Source organism: Sitophilus oryzae, unplaced genomic scaffold, assembly GCF_002938485.1.
Source record: "Sitophilus oryzae breed Bouriz unplaced genomic scaffold, Soryzae_2.0 scaffold_1297_pilon_pilon, whole genome shotgun sequence".
NCBI classification, from domain to species: Eukaryota; Metazoa; Arthropoda; class Insecta; order Coleoptera; family Curculionidae; genus Sitophilus; species Sitophilus oryzae.
Window position 1 is genome coordinate 10,980,289 of NW_022145945.1, and position 23,417 is coordinate 11,003,705.

Consider the following 23,417-nt stretch of genomic DNA (forward strand, 5'->3'; position numbering starts at 1 on the left):
ATTGGACAGACGCTGATAGAAATCCTTTTTGATTTTTCAGCACTTAAATTCAACCGTAATTTCATATTCCTTTTTTATTTTATCTAAAATGGTATGGAAATTTGGAATGTAAAAAGATTAACCATTTTAGAATTGCAAAAACTTTTATAAATAATGCGTTTTTCGAAAAATGTTAATAAAGAAAAGTTTTTCCTCTTGTAAATACGATCCGAGGACATACTGTATTTATTCACGTAAAGTAAGATTTATTTTTCATATCAACATAGATCCGATTCTGCTTTGTTTCGTAGCTACAGGGTGTTAGGTCTTAATAATCTTTCGATTTATTATAATTTTCTTCCAAGTACTTTTAGTGATTCAAATGAAATTTTGAGGCTAAAAGTTACTATAACACTATACTAAGTGATACATATTTGAATGCCATAAAAGTGTCGATAAATTCATCATATGGATTATCACTTGAATATTTTACAAAAAAAATGTGCGCCACTGACATTTTTTCTTCTGATATCAAAGTTGTGTAGGCCGTTTAATGCCAATTAAAAGTTATCTCTTGATATTTTGTCGAATTCGGCCTCCTTGATGAAATAACTAAGTAATAATAATAAATTACATATTTTATATACCTAATTTATTATTAAACATTATTACTATTAGTTATTATTCATATTAGTCCAACCTACAGAAATTTCAAATTAAAAAAATGGTATTTAAGATAAATTACAGAAAATTTAATTTTAAAGTTTTAATATCCTGTAACTACTATGCATTTCCATACCCACGTTTAAAGGAACTTTTTTTCATATTTTTGATGAGGAATCAATGAGTACTTATTTAAATCTTTTGCAAGTTAATGATATTAAAATTTTTAAAGGTTGCTATTAGATTTGGATCAAGACGAATTAATAAAATTACGTTTGTTTCGTCAGAGGCCGAAATCGACAAAATATCAAGAGACAACTTCTAATCATAATTAAACTGCTTACACTATTTTGCTAACAAGAGAAAAAAAAGTCAGTGACGTACATGCTTTTTTAGAAAAATATTCCAGGGATAACCCGATGCTTTAAAATATATCGCATTTATAGTAACTTTTATCCTCAAAATTTCATTCGAATCGCTAAAAGCATTTGGAAGAAAATTATAATAAGTTATAAAAAGATGAAGATTTTAACCCCCTGTAGCTACGAAACAAAGCACATTCGGACCTATGTTGATGTGAAAAATAAATCTTTTTACGTGAGGAATCTCCCCACGAGAGATGGCATATTTGTTTTGAAACACCCTGTATAATATATTTTAATACATATTTCTTCTTTGCATCTGCCCAGCTATTTAAAAAAGTCGTGTTTTTCTTGTACGGCACCACAGAGATAGATAAATGGTCGTAGTATTTGTTCGAAAAGCCGCGTAAATACGGCAGGTGCAGTGACGTTGGCAACACTGTTATCCTTCTATTATAGTTATCAAAAATTTGGACTCGAATGATTAAGTTGATTTTAATTTTATGAGTCCAAATTTCTTCTAACTCTATATGAAAAAACCATTGGATAATTACCCAATCAACAATCATTTCCACTGTCTTCTTGATATATTTTAAGACGTTCAAAAGTATTAAGGCTAGGGCATTTACAGTTTTGACTTACTCTGATAATTTATATATTTTTGAAAAAAAAATGATTTGGAATATCTCCCTATTTTTCTGTATACTGAATAAATTGTAAAAATGAATTAAGTGAATAATAAATCTATTTCAGCAGTATATACACTTGTAGATTGTGATACTCTATTTTATAAGCTTTTTTTAAAAATGATATAAAATTGTCATATTTGTATAGTGTATTTTAGTTTTCTAGTTTTTTGCATTAAATGTATTTTTCTGAAATGTTTCCATCATCCATCAACGTTTAACAATCTATCATATATTTTTGTTAAGAAAAATACAAACTTTGTGATACCAGAAAAATAAAACACACTGTATTTATATAAACTTGTTAAAAATATTGTATAAAATTTTATTAAGTGTAAAAATTTAAGACGTTTGAATGGAATATTAAGTTTTATTTTAGCTTTAAGTATATGCAATTATTTATATTTATCTATAGTTTAATAAAAAGAAACTTTTAATATACATAAGCGTACTTATATGATGCTTAGAAAAATCTTTATAAATATTACTATTATTCTTATATACTAGAACAGGATATCCAGGAAGTTAATACGAACCCTGTCACTATTACTAAGGTGGACAGGTAGGAACATGTTTTCTGATGCCTTGTACATTTACTTTTTGTTCATAATAAAGTTTTTGCAAAAAAATATTGTCCTAGTTTTTTAGACTAGTGGATATATTAAGGCTCAAAGTGTAACTCATGTCTGCACATATTTCATTTCCATTTGATCACATGGTATTATATTTGCTGTCCTCCATTCATGCAGCTGTGCAGCTCTGAACTGTTCGAGAACGCGAAACTCTCACTCGATTCAAATGAGTCATAAAGTTCAGACCTGTTCCGCGCCATATGAAGACACCAGGCTATTACGCACAGGTCCTTTCAGAACCGTTCTCGAGTAGCCCAGGGCGTAAAGCACTGGAACTTGAAGTTCGCGAATGGAGGACAGCAATTGTAGGAAAAATGTTCTATTAACTGAAACTTTATTTTTATGATTAAACATGTCATTTTGATAAAAAAAAACAAAAATATGACAACATCAACATGATATCAACTTAAATAAAAAAAAAATACTTAATACTAGGTATATTTAAATTTTATACAACAGCTGTAATAAAAAATATTTTTTTAAAAATAAACTCACCGGCAAAAAAAACCGGCCACTAAAAACTAGACCCAATTTCAAAGTTGGATTTCTCGCGAACCACTTATTAGATTTTGATGATTTTTCTTTTAAATTGTAAATTAATTCCTTTTTAACGGATGCTACGTCAGAAATTTTTATTCCGAATTTATTTTGAGCATATACAGGGCACAACAATAAGACGAAGTTTTTTGCCCGAACTTTGTCTTTTGAAATTAAATCACATTGTAGCCTCAACTTTTGTGAGCATTTTGTTGTTTTAATCACCATATTATCTCTTTTTGTATTGGAGATATGCTGTTTTAAAACGAACGTCTCGGAAAAATTCAGAATTCATTTCGGAAAAGGCAGAAAGTTTTATGTGTAAATAATCAAGGCGACACATAGGCGAAAACGGATTTATGAGTATTTGCAATACGAGAAAAACGGTTGTCAAATTAAAAAATGCCATTATGTGTAACGGATGTTGCTCGTATTGTGACTTTAATTGGGGATGGCCAAAGTCAACATTGTCTCCAATACCCTGGGTATATTTCGAACAACAGTCCAGGATGCCTGGAATCGGTATATGGAACCGGGAAATTTCACCAGGCCAGTGGACACTAGATATTAATCCCTTAAAATTTCTTTACCTTTTTTTTAATTTTCTTGTTTTAGTTAGTTTACGTCTACGTTTTGATGTTTGATTTGATTTTAAAGCTTTTTTCAAGCCGTTTGTTTTAAAGCAGCTTATCTCCAATACAAACAGAGATAATGTCGTGATTAAAAAAAAAACAAAATGCTCAAAAAAGATGAGGCTACAATGTCATTTGATTTAGCAATAGCTACTACAGCTGCTGCACCCTACAGGGTGTTACAAAGTTTGGGCAAAAAACTTCGTCTTATTGTTGTGCCCTGTATATGCTCAAAATAAATTTAGAATAAAAATTGCTGACGTAGCATCCGTTAAGAAGGAATTAATTTACAATTTAAAAAAAAATCATCAAAATCTAATGAGTGGTTCGCGAGAAATCCAACTTTGAAATTGGGACTAGTTTTTAGTGACCAGTTTTTTTTGCCGGTGAGTGTATATCATCACTATCAGATATAAAAATAAATTTTATAACTATTTCTATGTAATTTGTTGCATCAAATTAATCACTTGAAATTAATAAGTAGTTGTTTTTGACTGATATTGCAATTTTTAATAATCTTTATAACACAATAAACGATTATTGTTAATTCTTTTCTCCATTTGGGATATTATCTGATTTATTTTTACTATTTCTTTCTTGTTCTAAAGTTTCAACTAACTTTTTTACAAACGGATTGCTAAATTTCCCTTCAAGGGCATCAAAATACTCCTGGCACTTCAAAGCTTCCCCATCACGCTTCTCATAACATGCTGCAGTAAATAAAAGGTCAAATCTGTCTAAATCTTTAACAAATCTGGCTTCTGGAGTTTCTTTGGCTTCATACTCTTTGTATAAATTATAAATAAGCAAACCAGGTTGTCCTAGAAAAGACATTTTTAAAAGAGAACTACTTAAGTGTTTAATAAATTTTACCTATATGACCAGTAATTTCTTTCATGGCTTCATCTTCTTGTTTATGTTTCTCATCTTCGGGAACATTGTCATGAGGAGTTATATCTCCTACTATAGCTTCGGCTAAATCATGCACTAAACACAACTGGAGGCACTTTAACCTATCAAGTTTGGAATTATTTCCAAGGAGGAAAGTCATTAATCCCATTGAATACATGTGACCTGTAATATTAATATTTTTTTACAAATGAAGAATATCTAATACATAAATTAATTTAGTATATCACACCTGAAATAGTTTCATGATCCTTTATTTTACTAAATATCCATCCCCTTCTAGGTAGATGTTTGAGGCTGTTTACAAATTCTAAAAATTTTAGCACTTCCTTTGGTTCCAAATTGTCCATTATGTCTATATGTGGTATAGTCGTGGTATAGTTATGGCTAGAACAAAATACCCCAAAATAGCACAATATTCACTACACATTCACTAACCAGTGCCTTCTATTAAAAGATCAGCCTACGGGCGACATTTATGACGTCACGCTAGTTAGATATAACGGATTAATAAATATGTTGTAGAATACATGGAAAACATAATTATTCCTCAGATTTTTGGTTTGTATTTTAAAAATGATATAGTTTAAATGAAATATACATAATATACAGTTAATAACTACAACATATACCTATTTATAGTAATAAATACTTTGGCAAATAAACTATGAACCATACAAATGCAGCAAATGTTGTACAATGTACAAATAATATATAGGTACATAAGATAATGGGTAAAATGTAAATATATTTTAAATTTTGGGGTTTGAAAATCGATCTAATTTAACAAAAAACATTTAATATCTACTAATAGTGATGTATTATCATTTGCATTCACAAAATTTATATGTATATTTTGCAAGTATCAATGTTCGAAAAAATTATATTTACAAATAATACAATATTATCTAAAAAAGGCGTCAGCGATGGCTATGAACTGGATCGCTGGCATTTTATATGTTAAGTTATTCTAAAATTTTTGATTTTCTTGGGATTTTAGGTTCAGGAAAAACGCTGATTAAGTTTTCATTTGGGTTTTCATTATTTTTATTTGGTTTAAAAAAAACGTTTCGGCTAACTATAGCCTTAACAGTGTTGTGTCATATAAGAGAAAAATAGTGTCGAATATAATCCAAAAATTACATATACAATATAATTCACACCTCATAATGTTTATTGCAATTAATAAACTAATATAAACTTATCAAAAGATGATACATATTTTTTTAAAATTATTATTCTTAACACTAAAATTACCTACATTGACTATGGGTACGCAGTAAACATTATGTGCGTGGTGTGAATATTTTATATGTAATTTTTTGGATTATATTCGACACTATTTTTCATATGACTTTTAACTTGCTGATGGAGGCTATAATGTTAGCCGAACCGTTTTTTTAAATCAAATAAAAATAATGAAAAAACAAATGAAAAATCAATCGCGTTTTCAGAACTAAAGGCCAAGAAAATCAAAAATTTAGAATATTTAGAATGAAGGTTCAAAGAATATCAAATTTTCCAGGATTGTAAAATTCTAGTTAATTATTTTATGTGTACAGTTATTTAGGGAATGTCATCGATGTTCATTTCCAAGCCAGCTAGACGCCGATTTTTTCGATGATACGGTATAATTCTTACGTAAAATGTAAATAACATTAGACCAATTAAAACAAAAGAAATATGAATTTCTTAGTATTTTTAGTAACTTACCTTTATTCTTAAAACTTAATTTTGTATTATGCAAATATACCAATTTTATTGTTATTTTATTCATATTGTATTCAGCCATCACTTAAATATTTGATATTAATTTGGTATTATAAATAATCAATACTATTCATTAAAAATTACTGAACAAATATTGTTATGCTTAACATACATTATATATTATCAAACAAAAACACATTCTTCTTTTAAACTGTATCAGTCTTGTCTTTACAAAAATCTTTTTTAAATTTGAACTCAAAATAATAATCTTTTCATGATCTCTAATACACATATTCTTTGTTATTTTTCCCTAGTTCATAATACCTACTTACGTGTTTGAATCTATCGAAGCTAAACCAGCAACACTTAGGAGTGGAGATTCCACAATATGAATAAAATAAACATAATTGTCCAGTTTTTCATTAATACCATCATGGGAGAATATTATTTTTAAATTTATTAAAGATATTTTCAATAAAATTCTCTTGATTTATAACTCGTACCCACTTTTCTTGCTCTTCGGACACTTTAGGCTGCCTAGTATAATAACTATCCTTTCCACCAGGAACACAACAAAGATGAGGCATAGCACCAATAACACTCCACTTAAGCTTTATTGATGAATTGTTAGAGTCTTAAAAACACACACAAAAATCACGATAAGCAAAAAATGTATGGGCACTTTTAGGTTAAATCACTTGCACAACGTGTAATTTTAAAATTTCTATTTTTTATGCGAAACCGAGTGACCATATATCTGGTAGTAGTTTATGTCACTTCAACACCAAAATAATTGTTTTTTGCACTACAATAATAAATAATACCAAAAATCAAAGAGTTAAAACCAAAAATCAACCGACAAAATATGAAACAGAATCTAACCCAATATCTAAGTATGTACAGCTGATGAAGTAAACAAAAGTCCGCCCGTAGGCTGATCTTTTAATAGAAGGCACTGCACTAACTAACCGGAACGGAAAAACTTATTTAAAGATATTAGAAAGTAGAGATGGGCAAAAGTAACCGGTTTTTTGAATAACCGGTATTTTCCTCTAAAATAACCGGTTATTTAAAGGTAGTTTTTTTTTCACCAGTTAACCTAATAACCTTGCATTACGTTCAATAACCTATAGCCGGTTATTTTTTAAAAAATCGTACTTGCTTAAAACAAGTAACAATTAAATATTAGCTGTTTGAATGGTAAATTTCGAAGAAGCGAACGGCACGGATCTTCCAGGGCCCCAATTCTTGAAAACCGGGGAGTAGAACAACCGAGAGAAAGGGGGCGTGGTTCTATTAAGAGACGCAGAATGGTATTCTTGAACGTCTTTCTATTGAACGTTAATAGAAGGACGGCTCCCTCATGCATCTACTGGGTAAATTAAAGGGATTAGCCGTCAGGGAGGTATTTTTTGACGGTTTGGAGCATTATAACCTTACTTTATTCTCTTTCTTTACAAATTTTGTGTTGTACAGTGGAATTTTACTATTTAATAATGAATAATAATAATCTTCAAAGATTTTTGTTGTGGGAAGAAATTATGGAAGATGTTAGAGATGCTGAAGAGTTTTACAATATAAGAAGAGAACTACTTCGAAGGTCGAATCCCTTCGATTTGTCTGATGAAAATTCATAAAGTTATTTAGACTTACAAAACCTCTATGTGAAAACTTAATAAATATTGTAAGACCATTCGTTCACCGAACCCCCTAGAAGATCAGCATTAACAGTGCAAAACAAAGGTAATGAAAAGAAGTAGTCAAATTAGTAAAAGTAATTAATTAATGCGTTAGAAAAAGTAAACCTACATACCAAAATATTTTTTTGTAACATGATAGGTATACTACCTATGTAACTTTGGCATGTTATCATATTTAGGTCTTGGCAGCTTTGAGCTTCTTTGGCACTGGAAGTTATCAAGAAATTACAGGAGCAAAAGCAATTATGTTGGCATAGCCAACCATCAGTGAAAATAGATGTATCAAAGAAGTTTGTAATGCAATGAATCAGCCTCAAATATTGAATAACTGGATCCATTTTCCCAGAAACATAGAGGAAATGCAAGCTCTTCGAACTAGGTATGCAAGCTATTGGTTTCGCAATAATGACTATAATGTATGTAATGCATATACCTAGGGAACTTTACTATAATAAAAAGGCTGTTTTGACAATGTTTACATTTGTTACATATTTGGTTGATCCGTAAATCCATCTGCTTTTTAATAGTAGTATGTAAAAAATAATTAATTTTTTTAGCTTTTTCCAGAAGTACCAGTTTCCAGGGGTTATTGGTTGTGTGGACTGCACACATATCAGCATTGTAGCTCCACATACAGATGATCCTGAGTTTCCAGAATATATTTATGTTAATCGAAAGAATTATCATTCGATAAATGTTCAGTTGGTATGTCAACAAATCAAATATAAAAATGATCCATTATTTTGTAAAATTTACATCTAATAAGATTTTAATTGTACGTTATATACTTACTGTTTTTTAGATATGTGATAGCAATTTGAAAATTATGAATGTAAATGCACAATTTCCTGGAAGTACTCATGATGCCAATATATGGCGACATTCACAAATCTCAACATTAATGGAGAACATTTATAGACGAGATCCACAGAATGTGTTTTTTCTTCTTGGAGACTCAGGTATTCTAATAATTATGCATAATAATACAATATGTCTAGCGACAGGGTTTAAGCAGGGCAAAGGGTCTAAATTTTGAATGATAGTGAATCCTAATAAAAGTTTATGTTTCAAATTAAACCCTAAGCTGCACACTACAACATCTGATTTAGGCTTTTAAATTGCATGCCAATTGTAATAAATATAACAATACTTATAATTTTTTTTAGGATATCCAACAAGACCATGGCTTTTGACCCCAATTCAAAATCCCACTGCTGGACCAGAAGAAAGGTTTAATGATAGACTCTGTAGCATTAGAGCGACTATTGAAAGATGTAATGGTGTGCTAAAAAACAGATTTAGATGTCTCTTAAAACATAGAGTCCTACATTATTCCCCTACAGTGGCAGGTCAAATAATCAATAGTTGTTGTGTCTTGCACAACATGTGCATTGCAAATAATGTTCCAGAACCACCAGCAGAACAAGAAAATGAAGATATTGACTACGGCATTTATGCAGTAGAAAATGTACCAGCTGAAAACATTGGAAGAGTAAACCCCGATTTGGCAGCAGCTAGAGTTCTTCAACAAAATATTATTGATAATCATTTCCGCCAATAAAATATTTTTTAAAACCAAATAAAATCTTTTAAAAAAAACCTTTATTAACATAACAAATATTTACATAGGTATTAAGTATGCCTATCTATGCATATAATGAAGTTTTATGAAAAATGAAAATCACAAAAAATGAGATCAAGGATATCTAAACATGAAAAAGTTAAGACTAAAAACTAAATAATAAACTTTAGGACCCGGCACTGGGTAAGGGTAAAATATGTCTAATTGTAATGGTAAACAGTGCTGGATCCTTCTGAATAAACCAAACAAAAAAACAAAACAATTCTACAACAGTCTTAATAACAAACTATTTTACTGCTTTTGACTTTGTGTTATCGCATTTTTAATAACTTGAATGTCTATTGCAATTTGTTTGTGGGCATTCGCAATGGTTTCAAGTGCCAGAGCTTTTCGGTCATTGTACCCACTTTTCTGTAATGAATCATTTTCCAACAGCAACAGTTTTCTTTGTTTGTATTCTTTTTCCGAATTATTGTTTTCTTCAGTTAATTTCAATAATCTATCATTATTTCTTAATGAATACTCCAGCCTGCCAATTTTAGTCCTTTTTTGGCGGCTAAAACTCACCTTTGAAGTTTCTGTCTTTTCCGCATCAACTCCAAACTTCATTGAAGGTGATTGTGGCTTGTGATTTTCTGTAAGGCAATAATCATGGACATTGTTGCTTTTAACCTAAAAAACAGTTTATAATTTAATATGGAAATTACAAAATATGCTATAACAAGTAATATGCCATGTAAAATCGCAACTGCTTTGATCAAAGTTTACTTACAGAAGTAGACGTGTTAGCATATTCACTCGCATAACTCCTGGTAATAGACTCTAAGTCTGGGATATTTTCTTCCAAGATATAATCTGTGGTGTTTGATTGATGGCTTATATCGAGGTTTACATCATCAGTATTTTCAAAGATGTCATCACTCTCAAAAAATTAAACCACGGCCTCTGTCTCCAAAATATTTTTTATTGCCACTAATTGCAACTGGTGTGATAATATTTAAAACCTTTCTTCGATTCGGGAAGATCATCAGGTGGAAGATAAGGTGGTGGACCACCCCCAGTGCCAGCCATATATTTCTTTTGGTCAGAATGTCTTGATTTCGTGTTCTTTTTTATATCCACCCAGCTCTACAAGAACAAAATAAGAATAAGTACTTGAAAATGAAACTAATATTTAAGAGCATAACAAGAGAATAAACATTATAAAAATACTGTGTTTTAACCACATAATATCTTTAACAATGGGGAACAAAAACTCAGAAAACAGTGTTTGTTTGTAATAATAAAGAGTGCAGTTTAGTACGGTAACCCTATTAATAGTCTCTTTATATTATACTTGCCCAGGGAAGTTTTCTAATTAATTATATTTTATATTATATGTTCTTGATTATGTTCTTAGTGTTGCTGTTGACTTACCTTTCTCCATTGTTTCCAATCTTTGGCAGGGCCTTCCGGAACACTATTTAGGATATTCGTTATCTCCTGCCAGTTTTTTAACATTTTTTCTCTGGTATACATTGGAGTTAATTTTCCAGTATACATTTCTTTTCGTGCAGAAATAAATTCTACCAATATTTCTTTTTGTCTTGGTGTTATTGGATTAGACTTAATTCTTTTCCTCTCCTGTTCCATAACTCATACTTTGGGAAATAAACTAAATTAAATAGCACAAATCACGAGAAATTCTAAACAATATTAAACAACCAAATAAATAACCTTCAAAAATCATGTGGAATAACCCTGAACCGATGACAATTGACATGACAGATTCCTACTGTCAAAAAATTCGGCTTTATGATTGGTCAAGAAATTTGGCATCACTGTGGCTACGTTCCCCTGTTCGATGCTCCCTCCTTTATACTCCAGAATACGGAAATGTGATCTTAAGAGAACGGCAATAGAGTAGAAGCGTAGAACGATCCCTGACGATTGTTCTATTCTATTGCCGTCAAGAATTGGCGCCCAGATATTACGACGATAACGGGAGATCCCGCTCCCGCTCCCAAAAACGAAAATATATGACATCAAACATCAAATGTCAAAATTAAATCAGGCATCAGGCGAACCCTGATGATAATAATCAAAACAACGGCCGAATGGCCCTGACAGGTCAGGCCGTAAAACAAAGTACTAATGGCATAGACTACTACTAGCCACCAGCTAGCCAAAGTGATACGAACCTAACTTCAAATAGATTCTCTAAATTCTATATTTAAATTTTAACCGAACTTGAACGGATTTTTAACGGTTCTTCAAAAGTTTTCCATGGTTTCGCCCAGTTTCACCCACGTTTTCACCGTAAATATATTTTTGTTGTAGTTTGAAGTCTCTCTTGAAGCTTAGACTAAAGAATACAAAATTGAAGTTCAAGTAATGAATGAAGATAATCTTTCATTATCTATTCATTCAGTCTCCTTATTTTTCTTTGGTATTTGATTAAAATAACTTGGTTGTAGGTGTAGAACTTGTGAGTTGTGTGGTTTATTTGAACGTTAAGTAATTACTAGTTTTAATATCATATCCATCTCTACTCAAAAAAGTGAGGTTAGCATTTTTATTTAAATTCATTTTGTATATATACATACTTACATTGCTACAATCTCTATTTAATCATGCGATTTAACTAAGTTTATTATCTAAATTTGGGAAGTAGACCTGGATGGAGTGAGGTAGAAATAAGAAACCTATAGGAAAACTAAATATTTAGTTTTGCTAGGTTAGGTTATTTGAATAACCGGTTAATTTGTGTCGGTTAATTTTGTCAAGTTATTATTTTTTAAAGATAATTCCGGTTAACCTATAACCGGTTTTTTACCAATAACCGCCCATCTCTAATAGAAAGTTTTGGTAATGGTGTGGATCCGGTGGCTGACCTTGAAACGAGTTTTTGCTGCATATAGTCACAGACACTACGCATGCGCACATCTTCGATGTTGCCAGATTGCAAGTTATTTTGGAATTATTTTCAGTAGAAAACAAATATGTGCTTTTCAGTGTTCTTTTTGTCAATATATACCGTATGATCGAAAAACGGCGTTCAGTTGGCTGGAAAATGACGATTGAGGACATTTCCCGCCATAAAATGACAGCGATCTTCATTTCATAGTCATCGCTGACGCTATTTTTTCAATCATAGTACGCATGATATTATTTATATTATTATTTTAATATTTCGCACAACACGTGAACGCTTATTATGTTTTTTATTATTTTTCATAGTCAATAAAATTAAATAGAAATAAAACTCTAGATTCCTATAATTAATCCCTATTGCTCTAGAATATTATGCTACGTTAAAAGGGCTTGATTAAAAATTCGGGAAATTAAAAGGGATGTGTCCAAGTTTTTTCTTTTTTTTAATTTTTAAATGCAATAACTCCATGTCATGTTCATAATAGTTTTTTTAACATTCCATCAACGCTACGGAGACCTTAAAAGGCCTTTTAGCCTCCGTAATTAAATTGTAGAAGTCAGCTTCAGCAACATTAACAGTTACCTTGTTTAATTCTGCTTATACATATATTGCATTTTTTTCTGCTACCTTAAGATTTCTCTATTCTTACACCTATATATGATTTATAAACCATATTTTCCTAATGGAAGGATGGAATAGGATATGCAAAATTAAGATATTTTAACATTTATTTTCCAGACAAAGCATAATATAGTATTAAGATTAAGACATAACAAATATTATAAGAAAGATCTTAATATAAATCACAAACTAACTAAGTCTTAATTTGGTCTTGTATAAACACAGGTATAAAACTAATAACACAGATAACACATTATATGTTATCTGTGCTAATAAGATCAAAACTCAACCTTCACCATATTGTCAAGATTTGGCATTATAGGAAACAAGAAATTACAGTAAATTAAGAAAAGAATATCAAAGTACACGATATTAAATACTGCAATGTATTCTACGACACAAACCATCTCCCTTCTAAAGAGAAAAAGATAAAACATAGAGCTTATTTTTGTCTTATCACCACACTCTGTGTCTCTCTTGTCATCGACAACGTACAGTCACAGCTTACAGAATAATATAGCTTGGACACTCGCCAATTTTTCCCACGCTCGAATTTAAAACGCCCTACTCCGACGATGCGCTAAATGAATTAAGCGACCCACAGTCAGCCTCATTCAGTCGATGCATAGCCTCCACCGGTGGCGCGTAGGGCCGTATTACGGAAGATTTTAATTCGAATTTTTTTCTTATATTTAACCATAGGTATTTGTGCTTTTATTTCAATTTATTTTTATTATTGATGGAATGGGAAAAGGTTTTCCGGGATGTGCGGCTGCTGGTTGCACAAATAATTATGGAAATAATTCAAAATATAGTCTGTTTAATTTTCAATTCAATTCAAAATTAATGTTCAATTCAAAAGTATATTCACACTTTAGAGCTTTTTCAAAACGGTGAAGACTACTTATTTGGAAGCTTGCTAATGCCAAGTGACCATTTTTTTATTTAGTTTCCTCATTGGAGGCTATTTTTAAGCTTTTATTTAACTTGCTTTGTATGTAACTATCTATGTATGTATGTACATGTTTGTTCAGGGGCAAATCTTGTAAAGCTAAATTAAAACCACTTCCTTTTATTGTAGGAGATTGAAATTTGGCATGTAGGTTCAGTCCCGATGACAATACATTTTTTGCAAGGCATGACCCGAATTTTTGACAGCTGTCGAAATGGCGGCATTTTTGAGGTTTTTGATTTTTTTAAAATTCTATTTATGAATGGATCGGGCTGAAATTATATATATATATATATATATATATATATATATATATATATATATATATATATATATATATATATATATATATATATATATATATATATATATATATATATATATATATATATATATATATACAGGTTATTAACCTCGACAGTTACTTATAGAGAGAAACAGAATGGCAACACTGCCTATTGAGGAACGTATGCATTATTGATTTTCTGCCGACTCGTCCCGTCGCGTCGTCTATCGACGAGCGGGCCAAGGTTATTTCAACCATAAAACTCTTGCCGCGAGTAATGAACAATTTAACAACCTGTATAGGTATATTGTGGGCCATATACATATGAAAAAAATATATGGGCTGCCATCTTGAAAAAATGACAGGTTTAATGACATGTCAAAATTTCAAAGTCAACCGATTTTCATAAAAATTGATATATAGGATGGCCATGGGCTAAAATGAAAGAAAAAATTTGAGCTGTCAAATTTGACGGCTGTCAAAAAATTTCAAAGTTGTCCGATTTTGATAAAAATTGATATATAGGACGGCCATGGGCGAAAATGAAAAAAAAATGTTGAGCTGTCAAATTTGACAGTTGTCAAAAAAATTTCAAAAGTTGTCCGATTTTGATAAAAATCGATGATGGCCGATGGGCTAAAATGAAAGAAAAAGATTTTTGAGCTGTCAAATGTGACAGCTGTCAAATATTTCAAATTTGTCCGATTTTGATAAAAATCGATATATTGAATGCCCCCTACCCCATAGTCGGTTTTTCATTTATTTGTCTCACATTTGAACTGTCAAATTTGACAGCTGTCGTTTTTTAAGTTCTCCTTTTTAATGAAAATCGATATACATATTATTAGGATACCCATAGAAAGTTATTTAAGAAAAAAATTGAGTTTAAGTGTGTGGCACTGAGAAACCAGCATAACTAAAAAGTAGAAAATAAATTTTATAAAAAACCTTTTTTAAAAACAAGCTTTTATTTAAATACACTAAAAAGAATAAAATAAACTCTTTTTCTTTAAAACTTTTATTATGAACTTAGAACGTCATTACACAATTTTAATATTAGATATATAAAAGCTTGTCGCGAGATTTCTCTACATCGATAAACAAGTAAATTAACTAAAACCTGTGTCTACCCTGTCTCATTTTTCAAAGTTTGTGTTATGATGAACCACTAGACCAGGAATTAGAAGATAAAGTTGTCATGCCAGATTTTTTATGAGTGCAACTGTACACTCAAATCTCGCGACAAGCTTTTTATATAATATTAAAATTGTGTAATGACGTTATAAGTTCATAATAAAAGTTTTAAAGAAAGAAAAGTATTTTATTCTTTTTAGTGTATTTAAATAAAAACTTGTTTTAAAAAGTTTTTATAAAATTTTTCAGAACAATTTTGAAGAACTTTCCTTAAATAAGAAAATATATTATGTAAATTCGTTAAATTATTTCAGACAATTAAATTCAACCATCAATCAAAATTTTCCTATAATGTATTTTTTGTTAAAATTATACGCAAAAGTTAGAATTTATTATACCTTAAAGAATATTAATAAGAACTTAAATGTAGCAAACAAAACCGAAAGCTCCTAATTTAGAAACATTCGTAAATAACGATAAGTAATCAATGTACCTATTTCATTTTGCTGTTATTTCTAGAAATAAATTAATTAATTTGTTTTTTAAATGTTTTCTTTGAGAATGCATATTTATTTAAAGTCAACAATTTAAAAAACGTGTATCTAAATTATGTTCTAGCACCAGTCAGATAATTTTTTACGTCACGTGTAAAATTTTTTTGAATACATCTCTGGGCTGACTGGCGCTTACGCGGCTCTTGGTTTTGGCGAGAGAGCTCGCCGCTCCAGTGTTCCCCCTCTTTCGAATCGCAAATCCAAGCGTAAAAAGATCAAAGCGGCACGCTACACTGTCCGAGCTGGTTTTTACTTAAGCTGTGGTACAGTTACGGCAGCTTTGAGTCAGTAGCGTGCGGCTTACTTTATTTTATTCTTTTCTTGAGTGATATATTTTGTTTTTTTTTAGTTTTATTTTTGTTTATTGTGTGATATATTAGGTTTTTGTAGTTTAGTAGTACAATGGAAGTCCGAAATTCTTTTAGTTTTAATACTCAGTCATTGTCTACGGCATTCAAAAGTAATTTTATTATTAGGTATCCTGCAAAATGACAAACAAGATTAATTTCTAAATTACTGTTTTTCTGATTATCCGTATCTATTTTTAATTTTTATGGATAGCTCATGACAATTCAGAGAGAGAAAAGAAAAGAGGTCTCGTTTTTTATTAATTATTAAGGTCTGCTGTTTTTTAATAAGATGTTTGCCAGATCATTTTGGCAATTTTCAGTACCCGTATGTAATATTCGGACACAAAGTTTTTTAAATGTTCTTCCTAAACTGGATGAATTTATCCTGGATGGGACTAATGACAGGTTTACAAGATATTGGAATAAGAAGAATTACAGGAATTACAAAGATAAAGTTGTACCAGATTTTATGAGTGCAACTGTACACTCAAATCGCTTGTCCGCTAAGCTTTTATATAATATAAAATTGTGTAATGACATAATAAAAGTTTTAAAGAAAAAAGCTTATTTTTCTCTTTTAATGTATTTAAATAAAAGCTTGTTTTTAAAAAGTTTTTTTTCTTAAATTTATTTTTTACTTTTTAAGTTATGCTGGTTTCTCAGTGCCACACACTTAAACTCAATTCTTTTTCTTAAATAACTACTTATGGGCATCCTAATCATATGTTTATCGATTTTCATAAAAAAGGAGAACTTAAAAAAACGACAGCTGTCAAATTTGACAGTTCAATTGTGAGACAAATAAAATGAAAACCGACTATGGGGTAGGGACAAATTAGGGAGCATCCAATATATCGATTTTTATCAAAATCAGACAACTTTGAGATTGTTTTGACAGCTGTCAAATTTGACAGCTCAATTTTTTTTCTTTCCTTTTAACCCATGGCCATCCTATATATAGATTTTTATCAAAATCGGACAACATTGAAATTTTTTTGACAGCTGTTAAATTTGACAGCTCAATTTTTTTTCCTTCATTTTAGCCCATGGCCATCCTATATATCGATTTTTATCAAAATCGGACAACTTTGAAATTTTTTGACAGCTGTCAAATTTGACGGCTCAAATTTTTTTTGACAACTTGGCTTTTTTTAAAATATAGCCAAACATTTATATTTAAATTCATCAGTTACTTTTCTTCCTTTAAGCTGATTTGTTAATTTGGTACAAAAATTGAATATTAACAAAATTTGCTATGTCCATTGATGGACATCATTTGTACAATAACCTACTTTAGATTGTTCATTAGATAATTTATTGGGTATTTCTTTAATTCTTGTTTTGTAACTCCTGGACTCCTGGCATGTTTTTTAATTTTTATTGTCTATTCTCTAAAGTTATATGTTTAATTGATTTTTCATTTTTACTTTTTGAGGAGTATGCGCGGTTAACGATTCATTTGTTTTTAGATAAAAGTATTGTGTAAATAAAATTCAGTTTCAGTCAATTACAGTATTTTTTTAATACGACCCTGTCTAGCAATAGTTTATTTTCTGGGAAATTTTTTGATACGTTTTAATCCGGCCCTGACCCGGCACCCATAATGGTGTTTTCAAGGTCAAATTTTATAGAAATTTTAAACAATGGGATCTGGGCAGAGTTAGCCTGCCGTGTGATTTATATGCCGTGATCAAAGTATATTATATTAGTAACATTATAGGTAAAATGTTACCTCTATCTCCCATTGACGTGTATTTTTCTATAAGACTCGTCATGGTAGTACTTCAATACATCAATACATATAATCAAAACTATTGTTGCCTGTAAATAACTAGAAATTAAATGACTTGAAAGAAATAAAATAATTCTAATAAGTTTAAAACCATTAAGAAAAAATCCGTAGATGATATAATTTTTAATTCTAATGTAAATATATAAATAAATGTTATTATTATTACAATTTTATATATCATTCCTTAATTTTGGATATCAAGATAAATCTGAAATTATAAAATTAATTATAGAATTTGTATTATTATTGATTAACACTCAAAAAAAAATTTCAACTGCAAATAATTCGAAAATAAACTGCAATTTGGCAACATCGACGATGTGCGCTTGCGTAGTATCGATGATCAAATGCAGCAAATATGGGCTTCAAGGTCAGCCACCGGATCCACACCTTTACCAAAGTTTTTTTTACATTTATTAAGGATGTTTCTAGGTTTCTAGTTTCTAGCTTCTAGTTTCTAGGGGGTCTTCTTTCTAGTTTCTAGTTTCTAGGGGGGTGACAGTGAAAGAGTGAAATAGGAAAATTGGAAACAGTCATTAGTGTCAATCCTGTCATCTCCTGACGACAAGTATGGCCGCCTAGACAAGGACAGCAATGTTTCTGTCTAACTATTGTCTAACTTCACAGTTTAGAATTGACAGATTTCAGAGACAACTTCAGATTTGTTCTAGAACAAATTTCGACGCCATTTTAATTCTCTCCGGTTAGTTTTGTTTTGTAAGCTTTAGCTTTGTTCCAGCAAAGCTAGTAGAACTGTTCTCAGACAGAAAATGAACTGCTTTACTGCGCAGTCGCACAAAATCTCGTTCTAAAACTGTTCCCTAATTTGCACCTGCTGGAACAAAACAAGTACACTGGTATTTATGAAAATTAAATATGACAGTACTGGTATTTATTTGAAAATTGTGTGGTTAGTGGTTATGTGTTATGTATCAAGGTTATGTATAGCGTAAAGTACGGTACGAGCATCTTTTACAATATTTATAAAACATCAAATATTCTATTTAAAAACTGATTAAAAGAGACGTATTAGTCTTGAAATTTTTAATAAAATATGGGTAAGTTAATTAGCTATGAGGTCACATCTATTTTATACGGATTAAAGATGTACTGGTAAATAATTATTAATGGAAGATGTTATCTATAAATAAAATATGTGCTATAACACATTGAAATTTTAATATACTGTTTTTTAGCAAAGTTTATTATTATCGACAATCAGCTTATAAGAATAGAAGACAGTGAAGCCAAAACTATCAATCATGACAATGCAACTGAAACTGTTAGTGTGGAAGAAAGCTGCATAAGTGATAGTGCGAGTACCCCATTGAAAAGGAAACATTCTGATGAAACAAAGAGTTATAAAGAGTGGTCTCCAAAGGCTACGAAAATATTAATTCATTTATACAAAGAATATAGGAATCGAGTGGGCTTGTATGAAATGAGGAATCTAAAAATGATGTTCGACAAAATTTCCAATGTCATGAGGGACGATTATAATCTAGAATATTCGTCAGCAAATTGCTCCAATAGATGGAAAGTATTAGAGAGAAGATATAAAGATTTCATTGACGATCAAAAAAAAACAGGCAGAGGAAAAAAATATTTTGAGTACTTAGACGAAATGACTGATATATTTGGCAATAAAAAGAATATTTATCCTAAGCTATTATTAACAGCTAATTCCCAAAGTAGAAGTAGTTCTACAGCAGGCGCAGAAAGAGAAAATACAGACATTACTGGAATAGAAAATAACAATGATTCACAAAATGCACAAACAACTGATGAAGTTACAGAGATAACATTCAAAAAAGCAGAGAAAAAAGTCACCCCATTGAAACAGTTGTCACCGAACACAAAATGGAGGAAGAGTAATAAAAAATATGACACTCTGATGGAATTAAATAAACAGAAAAAGGAGTATTACCATCAAAAAACACTATATTTACAAAATATGCTTGAGGAAAAGAAAGCCTATCATAAGGAAAAACTACTTTTAGAAAAAGAAAAAATAGCAGCTATAAAAAAGCAAAATATTTTACTAACTAGATTAATACATAAAACATCGAAGTGAAAGGTTGTGTTACTCTAAATAATATGATTAAATTTTTGTTATTCAGTGTTATAAATTTGTTTGTGTTATGTTTTGTATTTATTGAATAAAGAGTTAGTTTGAGAATTAAAAGAATGAACATTTTCCCGTCAGATTTGCAATAATTTTTGATTATGATGTTTTATGTACTTATAAACATTTTTCACTTATTTAGTTACCTACTTACTATACTAACAGTGAATGAAAAACATAAATTTAAAATCTTTGAATTATATATTACTTTAAAAATTTAACATTCTGGATACATAATTTCTCATTTCAAGACCATTCCTGTCATCATAATGTCCATCTCCTTCGATTTCTAACAGAACTTCTTCATTACCGCCTTCATTAAGATTAGGGCCCTCTTCTACAGGAAACTCGTCATTCAGAGCTAAGTTATGCAGAACACAACATGCCCGAATAAAATGACAGATATCCTCGATACTTCTTAATTTAACATGGTAAAGTTGACGAAACTTTTGCTTCAGTATACCAAAACAATGTTCTATTATGTACCGTGAACTGGCCAATTTTCTGTTATAATTTGACTGCACAGCTGTTAGTTCACCTCTATCTCTATAGGGAGTCAGTAAATACCGAGTGCAAGGGTAACCACCATCTCCTAGTATATACCTATTTCTACCACATTTTTCTTCTAGTTGAGTTGACAGTGGGGAAGTGCGAAACACACGGCTATCATGAACTGATCCAGGATAACCAATGAAAATATCCCTAATTTTCCTTTGGTGGTCACACACTACTTGCATCTAAAAATAAATCCAATACTGGTATAAATATGTAGGTCTACTTTGTTTATTAAAGAAAATGATTAATATTATATTAAGACAAATAAATGATCATTATAGATTATTTCTGAAAACAAGCTAGGCAAAAGTTTTCATTTCAGGAAAATGTGTAATGCTAACAAAACTTAAATTAGACAAAATCGGAAAAAAACTTTCAATAATATGTACAAATATATTCTACAAAACTTTTCCAACTCTTAAATTTTATGTATGTCGTGTTTTGGCTCTATTTGTACACTATATTTTACATTATAGCTATGCTTAATACAATTTTGCCATGCAATGTCCTATGGATTTGTTATTTTGTTAGTAAAAATAAGTTGTAGAATTAATATATATATATAGCCCTGTATATAAAGCATGTTCCATTTAAAAAGCACTCTGTGCATAGCGTACACCTTTTGTTTTTGGTTTTAATGTTTTTTTAAACCTTGTTTTTGAACTCTAGGGAAAAAATACATCAATTGGCTATTTTTGGATATTTTCAAAAATACAAGGAGGGTAAAAGATAAGCCCCTGTTAGGTACTCTTTAGAACACCCTGTCCATATATGATTATTCTGTACAAAATATTGTAAAGACTTACCTGAATAGAAAAAAAATGTTTCCGATTGAGGTACGAATCAGCATCTTCAGAAGGTTTATCAATTTTTATGTGTGACCCATCTATGACGCCCACAACACCAGGAAAGCCTCTTGCTTCAAAATGGCCTTCAATAATATTTTTTTCTTCATTAGATGGCCATGTTATTAAGTCTCTTCCTAGATTACTCAAAAAAGCAGTTACTCTTTTTATAATTCTGAAAAGAGAACTAATGCTTATATTGAATCTATCAGACACATCTCTAAAGCTTGCTGTCTGATGACCCGCAAACCATAGAAACACTAAGATATGATACTCGGCATCTAATTTGCCAAATCCACCACTATGCCCTATATTAAATTGGTCACTTTGTCGAAATCGTTCAACAATACCTTGAAAAACATTTCTTGAGACGCGAAAATGTTCCAAAAAAACTGTATTATTGTACTGAGGCACAGTCTGTTCAACATAATTTTCATTCTTTGGTCGAGGTTGTGGTAGATTTTCTTCGTCAGAAGAACTAGAACTACTAGTTAAACTGGAACTAGATGAAGATATATCAGAAATCATTTTAACTTTTTCACAGAAACACTAAACGAATTAACAAGACAATTTCCAACATTTTATACACAGAACACAGAAAGTTTTATCGAATATACATAAAGAATAAACATAACCCACTTTTATAAATAACACAAAAGCGCATGCCCAGAACTTGCTAAATTCTTCCTTTTTGATGGAATTGTAATAACTGTTCTGAAACCGTTCCGATTTTAAAATTCCACTTGCAGGAACATAATGTTTGAAGTTCCAAGTTACTACCAGTTCGCAAAATTTGTTGCTGGAACACATTTTCTATATTGCGCACGAGCATCGCGTGCTAGAACAGTTCTGTTACTCTGCTGGAACAAAGCTCTTAACATCTTTGAGTTAACATAGAGTCAAGTTAAAGACTTCTGAAGTTATTTTTGTTATATAATTTATCTCATATTTCTTACTATTTAACTATATTGAATTAGTTTCTTATTAAACTAAGGGATATTTGTTGAATAAAAACACTTGTTTCTTAATAATTTATTAAAATATTAAAAAAATGCATGATTTTATAGTTCATCTAATTATGTGCCTACCAGATAATTTCAATATAAAATAAGTTTTGTATGATATTTTATACTGGAGGGAATAAATACAAATAAAGACAAATCATTTAATTAATTTAAGAAGCATATTCTACTGAAATTTTAATAAAAACCATCCATGTGTATTAAAAAAAGTTAAAATCGAGGCATCCAAGAGCAAAAAATTCTCGATCGTGATTGGTCAGTTTCGGTTGTGTGGAAGTTTTGAATTTTATTCTCGTTCGATGTTGCCGGATTGTTAAAAAATGTCGAAAATCTTTTTCTCTATGTGATTTTTGTAAAATTGTATTAGTTTAAATTGATTACTGGCACTATAGTAAGAGTCATTTCTATATTTATATTTTTAATAAAACAAGTACCAGTACTGTTGTTTTGTAGAAATTTCTTTTATTTCTTCTTGTAATTACGTACTAACATTATAATCTTTTCTCTTGGTTTCGATGTATTTATAGTATTAAAAATGTATTTAAACAGCTTCATTTTATGTTTATTTCATGATTTTTGTGTGTTTATGTTTATAATTACTTATTTGTTTTTTATTTATGACAATAAATATTTTGCCTTACGTAAAAAAACGATTTCAGTGGAACGTATTGAGTAAATAATAACTTTTGAGAACAAAATTAAGCTTAATTTACAAGAACTTTCCTATAAACAATATTATTAGTAATAAGTAAATTAATTTTATGAGCAGCTTCAATTTTACGAATGACTTCAATCTGGCAACACCGCTCCTGCTAGTCGTTTGCAATCGAAGGATCCGCACGTCTTCCCGTCCGTTGCATCGATTTTTTTAATTT

At 30.2% G+C, this 23,417-nt stretch overlaps 5 protein-coding genes across 6 annotated transcripts; 2 read left to right on the forward strand and 3 right to left on the reverse strand.

Annotated features, from left to right (window-relative positions):
* Positions 1-3,826: 3,826 nt before the first annotated feature.
* Positions 3,827-7,705, reverse strand: LOC115874776 (HD domain-containing protein 2). 2 transcript variants are annotated; one of them, XM_030890052.1, is made up of 4 exons: positions 7,076-7,705; positions 4,633-4,838; positions 4,365-4,565; positions 3,827-4,312 (listed from the first exon to the last, which is right to left on the reverse strand). In XM_030890052.1, exons 2-4 carry the CDS (start codon positions 4,748-4,750, stop codon positions 4,035-4,037), a joined length of 597 nt encoding a protein of 198 aa, XP_030745912.1. In that variant the 5' UTR covers positions 4,751-4,838; positions 7,076-7,705; the 3' UTR covers positions 3,827-4,034. The 2 variants fall into 2 exon arrangements, with proteins under 2 accessions (XP_030745912.1, XP_030745913.1); XM_030890053.1 differs by having other exon boundaries at positions 4,633-4,787; positions 7,080-7,098.
* A 386-nt stretch (positions 7,706-8,091) lies between these two features.
* Positions 8,092-9,405, forward strand: LOC115874775 (putative nuclease HARBI1). The gene is made up of 4 exons (XM_030890051.1): positions 8,092-8,189; positions 8,368-8,515; positions 8,613-8,769; positions 8,977-9,405. The coding sequence occupies exons 1-4, from the start codon at positions 8,113-8,115 to the stop codon at positions 9,369-9,371; spliced, it is 777 nt and encodes a 258-aa protein (XP_030745911.1). The 5' UTR covers positions 8,092-8,112; the 3' UTR covers positions 9,372-9,405.
* A 24-nt stretch (positions 9,406-9,429) lies between these two features.
* LOC115874483 lies at positions 9,430-11,352 on the reverse strand. Its single transcript, XM_030889631.1, has 5 exons — positions 11,109-11,352; positions 10,809-11,046; positions 10,366-10,520; positions 10,165-10,312; positions 9,430-10,064 (listed from the first exon to the last, which is right to left on the reverse strand). Exons 2-5 carry the CDS (start codon positions 11,022-11,024, stop codon positions 9,684-9,686), a joined length of 900 nt encoding a protein of 299 aa, XP_030745491.1. The 5' UTR covers positions 11,025-11,046; positions 11,109-11,352; the 3' UTR covers positions 9,430-9,683.
* Positions 11,353-18,723: 7,371 nt separating this feature from the next.
* On the forward strand, positions 18,724-20,251 carry LOC115874780. Its single transcript, XM_030890055.1, has 2 exons — positions 18,724-19,053; positions 19,192-20,251. Exons 1-2 carry the CDS (start codon positions 19,050-19,052, stop codon positions 20,067-20,069), a joined length of 882 nt encoding a protein of 293 aa, XP_030745915.1. The 5' UTR covers positions 18,724-19,049; the 3' UTR covers positions 20,070-20,251.
* A 56-nt stretch (positions 20,252-20,307) lies between these two features.
* Positions 20,308-22,393, reverse strand: LOC115874779 (putative nuclease HARBI1). Its single transcript, XM_030890054.1, has 2 exons — positions 21,482-22,393; positions 20,308-20,857 (listed from the first exon to the last, which is right to left on the reverse strand). Exons 1-2 carry the CDS (start codon positions 22,046-22,048, stop codon positions 20,330-20,332), a joined length of 1,095 nt encoding a protein of 364 aa, XP_030745914.1. The 5' UTR covers positions 22,049-22,393; the 3' UTR covers positions 20,308-20,329.
* Between the last annotated feature and the right edge of the window lie 1,024 nt (positions 22,394-23,417).